The sequence below is a fragment of the Microcaecilia unicolor genome, chromosome 2 (assembly GCF_901765095.1).
Source record: "Microcaecilia unicolor chromosome 2, aMicUni1.1, whole genome shotgun sequence".
In the NCBI taxonomy this organism is placed as follows: Eukaryota; Metazoa; Chordata; class Amphibia; order Gymnophiona; family Siphonopidae; genus Microcaecilia; species Microcaecilia unicolor.
In genome coordinates, this window is record NC_044032.1 from 240,710,668 (window position 1) to 240,720,582 (window position 9,915).

The window sequence follows — 9,915 nt, forward strand, 5'->3', positions numbered from 1 at the left end:
TTCATCCATGCGTAAAGCCAGTTTTATGCACAAAAAAGGTCTTTTATAAAATTGCAGGACCATTTACATATATACATGTACAGCATCCTCAAGATTGCACATAAGTGTTTCAGGGGACATAGTTTGGGGAGAGCCTACAATGTCCTTACATAGTTTATAAAGTTCATGGTTAAATGCTTAGCTTATGCACACATTTGCACTGGCTTTGGAGCAGATATAAATGTTTATGCCAGTATTTCCACAGTATTGGGGAAGGTTCTGGGATACTTCTATAAAGGTACAAGATAAGTACCTGAATATATGTAAACCGCTTTGAATGTAGCTGCAAAAACCTCAGAAAGGCGCTATATCAAGTCCCATTTCCCTTTCCTTCATATGGTTAAGATAGGCACTTTTTTGGATTCCTCACATAGGCCTTTTACCATCAAATCAGTTCTTCCTTTGTGCAGACTCTGGGCCTACCCAACCTTGATAACACAGTACAGGGGCTCTCTTCTGCATTCCCATTCTCAAGTCACTGGTTCTGACAGTGTGGAAATTTGAGCATAGCCTAGTCACCTGCTTGGGACTATCATCTCCTGTTGAGGCCAACTTGGTGACAGTAAGAAAAAAACCTTCCACAAGACTTTCATATGCTTTTTTTTTTTTTTAATTTTGTTTATTAAAGTTTCTTAACACTGGCATATAAACAGCATCCATATGTCAATCATACATCACATATGTGTAGCTTGAACAACAGGAAACATAAAACAGTGTTTCTCCCTCCCCCGTTCCACCCCCACCCTTCCCCCCTATCCTGATAACAAACCCCCCTCCCCCTTAGTTACTAGCGAAGGCTGATGTTGTGAAGTCTGTGAATATCGCATTCAAAGTCTTGGAATAATCAACTTAGGTGCATCAAGGTCTATCCCATTTTGTGGTCTCCTGGATCTATATCGTTCCCATTGCAAATTAAATTTTGTTATATGTCCTGATCGTAACGCTGTCATTTTGGACATTTGGTATAGGTAATCCATCTTATGTATCACCTTTATCACTGGTGGTGCCATTGGACTTTTCCACACTGATGCCAGTATTATTTTTCCAGCTACTAGCCATATGGATGTTAACCGATGGTCTGAAAGCCGAACTCCTGGTGGGCGAACATGCAACAGGCATATCTCTGGCTTAGCGGGATATCTTACCCCAGTCACTGACTTTCATATGCTTTTAAATGGAAGGTGTTTTTGGTCTGGTATTTAACTAACTGACAAGATTCCTTCCAGCATCGTTCTAATACCGGTGTCCTTCATTCTAACATATTTGTTAACTGGTGCTGCAGAAGTCCTCTATCAAAGTATATCTTAGACACACTGGGTCTCTCATGTCCTAATAGAGATCTGGCTTCCCAATGTCTATTCATAATGAAATTCGTGGAGAGTTGATTTTTTTTTTTTTAATGTCAAAGCAGCAATACATTCTGAGATCGCAAATAAAACTGCCATTTGAGCCCATGAAATCCTTGTCTCTTAGGTATCTAACCTGAAAAATGCTTTTTTCTAGTAACAGTTACTTCAACCAGAAGAATCAATGAACTAAAAACCTTATGTATAAACCGTATACTTAGTTTCATCATCATAAAGCAGTCCTAAGTACTTACTCTTCCAAAGGTGGTCACAGCTTTTCATGAGAAGGAAGAAATAGAGCTCTGTACATTTTATCCTAAACTGCACAAACATCCATTCAAGAAGTCCCTTCACAAGCTCAACTGTAGATGGGCTTTTGTTTACTATCTTAGAAGAACGCAATTCATCAGCAATCTATACAACTCTTTGTCTCCTTCAGCTCCAACAAGACATGGTATTCCAGTGGTGAAGCAATCCCTAGGTAATTGGGTAGCATCCTCAATTCAGTTCTGTTGTGAACAAACTAATATCCATCTAAGCAGTACTTTCAGATCTCAAGTCACTGTGATTCCTGTAGCTGTCTTGCAATCTGCTTTGGTGGAAAGTATTTGCAAAGCAGCTATTTTATCCTCACTTCATTCACGTCACACCAGTGCATGTCTTCATTCGGAGATGGTGCATTCAGTTAAACAGTACTCACATAGTAACATAGTAGATGACGGCAGAAAAAGACCTGCATGGTCCATCCAGTCTGCCCAACAAGATAAACTCATATGTGTATACCTTACCTTGATTTGTACCTGCCTTTTTCAGGGCACAGACCGTACAAGTCTGCCCAGCAGTATTTCCCGCCTCCCAACCACCAGTCCCGCCTCCCATCACCGACCCTGGCACAGTCCGTATAAGTCTGCCCTCCACTATCCTCGCCTCCCAACCACCAACCTCTCTTCCCCCACCTGCTCTGCCACCCAATTTTGGCTAAGCTTCTGAGGATCCATTCCTACTGCACAAGATTCCTTTATGCATATCCCATGCATGTTTGAATTCCGTTACCGTTTTCATCTCCACCACCTCCCGCGGGAGGGCATTCCAAGCATCCACCACCCTCTCCGTGAAAAAAATACTTCCTGACATCTTTTTTGAGTCTGCCCCCCTTCAATCTCATTTCATGTCCTCTCGTTCTACAGCCTTCCCATTTCCAGAAAAGATTTTTTTGCGGATTAATACCTTTTAAGTATTTGAACGTCTGTATCATATCACCCCTGTTCCTCCTTTCATCCAGGGTATACATGTTCAGGCCAGTAAGTCTTTGCTCATACGTCTTGGAACGTAAATCCCATACCATTCTCGTAGCTTTTCTTTGCACCGCTTCCATTTTTTTAACATCCTTCGCAAGGTATGGCCTCCAAAACTGAACACAATACTCCAAGTGGGGCCTCACCAACGACTTGTACAGGGACATCAACACTTCTTTTCTTCTGCTGATCACACCTCTCTCTCTACAGCCTAGCAACCTTCTCGCTACGGCCACCGCCTTGTCACACTGTTTCGTCACCCACATGATTTTCATCTAGGCAACGTTTGCATTATCTGACTGAGCTGCTCCCAACAAGGGAAAACTTATATAAGTGAGTGGCCCTGAACTCACTTATGTGTCTAATTAATCCTGCTGTCTATGGAATATTTGTTTTAAAGGTAAGCAATTTTGCTTTATGTGTATTCAATTTTGTGAAAACAAAGGGTCAGGTTTCATTAAATGGTGCTCAAAATCCGTGCTAAGCGTTATTCTATAAGGGACATTTTGTGCTGAGCACTACAGAATAACAACATAGATTTCTGTGCCCTATTTTGGGTGCTAGGACTTAAATCTGTTGAAACCTGGTGTAAATCCTGTTGGGAGTGTAACACTGGTATTTTGAAACACTGAGCTGAAATTTTTGGAACACGACCCGTTCATGCCCCTCCCATGGCCCGCTGCCTTTTGGGTTGCACGCGAGATACCATGGCCATGCAGTGTTATAGAGTAACGCATAGATAGATCCAAATGTAAGTCCAAATTAGTGGCAATTAATGTCAACAATTGATTGTTAATGGCTCGTTAACTAATTTGTGTGTGCATCTGAACTGGGCACCAAAATTTTAGTGACCTATATAGAATCTAGAAGTAAAGTGCCCTAACAACCTGAATGCACATCTGATACACATATGAAACAAGTTTAATATTTAAAAGTATGATGTCCAGTTATGGTTTTTCTTACAGGAGCATTCTGGGAATGGGTGATATTGGATGATCTTGATTCCTAAGTTTAATTATCAAAATATAAGGTGGGGGCATTAGAAGACTGAAAGCACTAGGACACCTAGTTCTCATCACTAGCCCTGCATGCAGAACAATCCATTCTCCTAACATGTATAGTTAGAAGGCATCTGCATAGAGTTTGATGTCATTGTGCCGTACTGTGTCCTGCTTTTTGATTTTCAAGTTACTGTTTATACTTGCAGAGTATTATTACCATCACGTTTGAGGCCATAGGAAGCATACTAGAAGAAAACTTGAATGTATTCATGCAGGTAATGTCGAAAGTTGCCTGTGCTTACTGGACCTGTTCACCATAGCCTTTCAGCACCTAAGTGCTGAGTATGCAAATATTACCTGTTGGTAAAAATGCATAAATGTCTTTATAGAATCTCTTGTGGGAGAAGAGTGTAAAAGACAAGTTCGGGAACCCCATGGAGATCATACGACTCAAGGTATGGTATTTGGACTACTTTACAAATAGTAGTGCTTTCTTACAATGCTACTTTAAAGGACCTTCATAGTATGGATCTTAAGAATAGCACTGTAACATAAGCCACATCAATTCCTTATTATAATCATCAGTCCAGTCCAGTGTTCTTAATCAGAAAGTGGCATAGGTTGCACCATGAAAGCATTTGATGCGAGTAGGAATTAGTTTTTATCCCCTGAAGTAGACCAGCTTGAAACCTAGGCTGAGCTGGAGTAAGTATTTGCTTGCTTATATTTATAAGCATACAAAAAATCCTCTAAAACGTTGTTGAAGAAGGTTGGACTGGACATATGATTAGAGCGAGGAACTGTGTAGGAGTAGCCTAGTGGTTAGTGCAGCAGACCTTGATCCTGGGGAACTGGGTTCAATTCCCACTGCAGCTCCTTGTGACTGTGGGCAAGTCACTTAATCCTCCATTGCCCCAGGTACAAAATAAGTACCTGTATATATGTAAACCGCTTTGAATGTAGTTGCAAAATACCACAGAAAGGCGGTATATCAAGCCCCATTTCCCTTTCGCACTAATGTAAGTTATATGTTACAATGGTGTTTTCAAGTTTCATACTATGAAGATCCTTTTAAGTAGCATTGTGTGTATTGGCAATTATAACAGGATAGATCAAGGAATTAATATTTGTGCTATGTTTCCTGAGGAGGGGTACAGTTATGTGATAATTTAGGTGGGATAAAGGAAAATATAAATGCTACACTATAATTGGAGGTGTGCCAGAAATAAGAGAACATAATTACATACCTTGTTCTTGCCTTGGCTCTTAACGGCCATGAAACATTTCTCTGTTAGCCTATGCTAATGAAAGTCAAAAGGTATTTCGTGCATCTGGATCTAAAAACCAAGTTTATCTTATGATTATTCTGTCAAAGAATATCTCATGGTTAACATGATTATGAGAAGATTGGCAGCCTTTACCGGAAAGTCTTCTCTGCTGCACCAGTGTAAGATGAAATAGAGAAAATCTTTTATGGCCGGATTCAGCGCCCCCATTATCTTTCTTTCTTTCTTTCACAAGATTTTTATTCTGCCATTCTAAAAATCCTAAATGGATTACAATTGATATTGACATCAACAAGACAGTATAATTTTCCGATAGAGTGGGTTATAATTTTTAAAATAAATGAACAAATAACCCCAACCCAAAATTAAAATCCTCACCAATGCCAATCCTATTCAGCTAAACCAATCCCAACCCCTTCCAACATGTCTTTCGATACAATCCCTTGGTACAAGAGCACTTTCAAGCAATGACCTCTTTCTAATCACACCCAGTCTTTTTTAAATGCTTCATGGAAGAACCATGCCTTCAACAAATCCCTTTCAGCCAAATATTTGAAGGCTATGAGTTCCACAGATGGGGACCAACCAGTGAACAAGCCTGTCCAGTGCACAAATTGTATATATAACCCTCAAAGAAGGAGCCAGTAGCAACTCTTGATTCTTGGAACACATATCCCTACTTACTTCATAAAAAGTAGACAGCACCAACAAAAGCAAAAGCACAACAATGCATAAAGTCCTGAACAAAAGAACCAACAGCTTGAACTGTACCGCCAAACTAGGGGAAGTTAACGTAACTGCTCCAAGGTGGGAGAAATAGGACCATAATACCTTAATAGCCATGCCACAGCATTCTGTGTCCCCTGACATTCCCCAATAGAATTTACCTGCAAACCTACCAAAATAGTATTACAATATTCAACCAGTGCAAAGACCTGTTTGGAGGACAAACCAAAAATCTGAGGTGGGCAAAAAAGAAAGCCATAGCAAGCGTAACTTAATGAAAAGATTTCTAAACGAGCAGGTGAATATGCAACTTCCAAGGTAACTGTGCATCAACAATCACCTCCCAGTTAACACACTTCCTCTCGAATAGGAGCCACAACGTTATTCACAACAGTTCTGGCAAGCAAGCCAGGTAAAGATTCTTTCCCACAAACCACCCTAAGGCAGGTTGTATTCAAATTCATACCCATCCTATGGCTCATCAACCATGGAGAAATTAACAATGCCTTACCAATACCCCTTTTTAGGGAAAGAGGAGCTTTGTGCCATCAGCATACATCTATGGTTTCCAAATCTGTCCTGTGAGAAACCCCAGCCAGTCAGGTTTTCAGGATATCCACAATGAGTATTCTTGAGAGAGGTTTGCTTGCAGTGGAGGAGGTGCGTACAAATCTCTCTCATCAACTAATTTGGACAGCACAATCATAAAGCTGTTATAAATTGAATCATAAAACAATCCGTGACCGGCTAAAGCCTGCTCTTTTGTTATCTGAGCATCTAAAAAGCAAGAACATAAGTATTGCCATACTGGGACCTACCAAAGGTCCATCAAGCCCAGCATCCTGTTTCCAACTGTGGCCAAAAGATCAGGTCACAAGTATCTGGCAAGATCCCATAACAGTACAACACATTTTATGCTGCTTATCCTATAAATAAGTCCATTTTAATAATGGCTTATGGACTTTTCTTTCAGGAAGCTAGCCAAACCTTTTTTAAATCTTCTAAGCCAACTACTTTTACTACATTCTCTGGCAATGAATTCCAGAGTTTAAATACACTGAGTGAAGAAATATTTTCTCCAATTTGTTTTAAATTTACTACTTTGTAGCTTCATTGCATGCCCACTAGTCCTAGTATTTTTGGAAACAGTAAACAAGTGATTCACATCTACCCGTTCCACTCCAATCATTATTTTATAGGCCTCTATCATATCTTCCGTCAGCCATCTTTTCTTCAAGCTGAAGAGCCCTAGCTGCTTTAGCCTTTCCTCATAGGGAAGTTGTCCCACCCCCTTTATCATTTTCTTCACCCTTCTCTGTACCTTTTCTGATTCCACTATATCTTTTTTGACATGCAGTGACCAGAATTGCACGCAATATTTGAGGTGTGATCACACCATGGAGTGATAGAAAGGCATTATAACATCCTCATTTTTGTTTTCCATTCCTTTCCTAATAATACCTAACATTCTATTTGCTTTCTTAGCCGCACACTGAGCAGAGGATCTCAACATATCATCAATGATGACACCTAAATCCATTTTCTGGTTGGTGACTCCTAATGTGGAACCTTGCATTACGATGCTATAGTTCCATTTATGGTGGAGGAGTTAGCCATCTTTTAAAATTTTATGTATGCTTTGGCACAAGTTGATAGTTATTTACTATAGCAAGCTTGAGTTTTGTAATGGGAACAGTTGGACTTGAACATGATGATGTAGAGACCAAGCTGCTGTACTGTGTTTAAATAAGACAGAAATTATCTACACCATTGGTGCAGTAAAATATTGTGAGCTTGTTTCATCGTAATTCAAGCAGTATCACAAGATACAGTACAAGTTTTAAAACATATAAACCACATGAAACAGCAGCATCATGCACTTTTCTCTCAGTTGGCAGTTGACCATGTCTTCATAGTGACATGGATATTTTTCAGGAAGTACGTGTTGTAATTAAGGAACAAAGTCCAACTGGATCCCATACCTTCATTTGGGAAATTTCTAAAAATGGCTTGACAGTTTCTTAGAACCAAAGCACGATTACTCATTTGTTCAAGTTAAATCTGCTTTTTATACTTGATCCACTAAGGGGGGGGGGGGGAGTTATCGACATGGATTACCTTTAAGATGTGTTATTTTACTATTAAGCCCAGTTATTAGCAACTAAAGTGGGTGCAGGTGATAAAATAGCATATATTAGTGGTAAAAATAACATATCTTAATGGTAGCCCATGTTGATAATCACACCCCTAACTGAGTAATAATGGGTTCCAGTAGTGAAGTGGCCAACTGTATTCAACTTTATCTATCGTTTTGTAAACAGGGACTGGTAGCTATAAAGAATAAATCCAAGCAAGTGATTGTCCAAGGTGTGCACGAACTTTATGATCTGGAAGAGACCTCGTTGAACTGGGAGGAGAGCAGCACCCAGAGAATAAACAGATTGGTCTTCATAGGTAAAATGAGCATCCTGTGGCTTTGCAACACTGGTGCTTTGTAACCAGTGCTAATATTTTTGGAAAGGCTTCAGTGATCATGTTGATCCCTTTAACCTAAATATTTTTTAATTTAGTGTTTTTACAGTTTTTGGAATAAATGATACATATAAGTGCTCCACAAATTCATTTCTTTAGCTTTTTGTGCTGAGTTTATACATGTTGTAGAGCAGTGTGGGGTATCATCTAATGAAGGTGGTAGTGATGGGATTGACTACATAGAAGGCAATTTCAGTATCTCTTTAGAAGTGAAAGAAGTCTGAATAACTAAGTTGGGAAAACATGCAGAGCATGGCTCATAGAATTTTTTTCCACCCCCCTCTATGTATTACGCTGGTGCCTAGTTAGCCTCACCGCATAAAGTTAGGACAGCCGTTTTTCTGTCATAACTATATTCAGTTCCCTAGCCGATTACCAGACTGAATATTACCGCTAACTGGCTAGATTGCTTCTCTGCTCAAACTCCGCCCCGGCCTGCCCCTACCCTCGTTGGTAAGAGAATGGCCGGTTAGCAGGAATATTCAGCGGCACTATCTGGTTAGCTGAGATTGTGTTTTATCATAAGACAGACTTTTCTTACCAGATCTAGTCTTTAGCACAGTAGGTGGGTGAATTTCTTCAAAAAGGTAGTAAATAAATCGTAATTAAAAAAAAAAAAAAAAAATTATTTTCTCCCAAATTTTGCTGTATATTCTCTCTGGTCTGATGCTGAGTTTTTATCATGACACATGTAACCATTTTTGACATAAGCTATGCTTTTCCTATTCCAATTTGGTATAATTAAAATACTTTGGACTGCACATGTTGCCTGTAACTTGGACTGTACAGGTACATTTCCGTTACGTTGTTACAGGCAGTGGACATAACATAATGATTTAAATATATGGGTGTCATTGTAATGGATCTTGTACAGAAGGATGCAATATTTTTTTGTAGATGAGCATACATGTTTAACACTCACATTCTGTTTCTTTTAACAGGTAGGAACTTGGATAAAGATGTCCTTAAGCAACTATTTGTATCATCTGTGATGGAAGAAAACAGCAGTTGATATCAAGTTATACATGAGACAGAAGCTAAATTAAACCACCTAGATGATGTGCAGCCCAAATGAAAAGCTGATATTGTATAGAAGTGGTTCCCAAACCTGGTCCTGGAGGCACCCCAGCCAGTCAGATTTTCAGGATATCCACAATGAATAGTCATAAGAGAGATTTGCATTCAGTGGAGGCAGTGCATGCAAATCTCTCTCATTAATATTTATTGTGGGTATCCTGAAAACCTGACTTTCTGGGGTGCTTCAAGGACCAGGTTTGGGAACCGCTTGGCTGCTCTTGTAGCTGCTGCATTTGATCAATCTTGGACTATCAGTGTTGCTGCTACAAGCGCCACCCATTTATACTTTAGATGTCTGGTTTTACAGTACATATGTAAAATTAAATTTAATCAAATAACTCATGTTTTTTGCATGGATTTTTTTGTTCATGTTGCTGACGTACATGCAAGTGGAATGGAAGCAAGTGTTTCAGGCAGTCTAGACATCATATGTTACATAGTAAAAGATGGTGGCAAGGAAGCAGGGTGCATGTGTATATTGTTTATTTCACAGGAAAGAAATATTTGATTTAAAAATGCTATTCGTTTATTGTTGGTCCTGCAGTTTTCTCCTGCTTCTCTGGGCTTACAGTTGAATTGGAGCCCCAGGGCTGAGGCACTGAGTCTTTGTTCA

General features: G+C 39.6%; 1 protein-coding gene across 2 annotated transcripts in view; it reads left to right on the forward strand.

Annotated features, from left to right (window-relative positions):
* LOC115463383 (COBW domain-containing protein 1-like) overlaps positions 1-9,393 on the forward strand; it is a 79,674-nt gene extending 70,281 nt beyond the window's left edge. For both annotated transcript variants that reach the window (XM_030193835.1, XM_030193834.1), the window contains exons 13-16: positions 3,888-3,956; positions 4,071-4,136; positions 8,015-8,147; positions 9,167-9,393. In XM_030193835.1, coding sequence (XP_030049695.1) covers positions 3,888-3,956; positions 4,071-4,136; positions 8,015-8,147; positions 9,167-9,237 — 339 coding nt within the window. In that variant the 3' untranslated portion in view covers positions 9,238-9,393. The remainder of the gene's footprint in view (positions 1-3,887; positions 3,957-4,070; positions 4,137-8,014; positions 8,148-9,166) is intronic.
* The last annotated feature ends 522 nt before the right edge of the window (positions 9,394-9,915 follow it).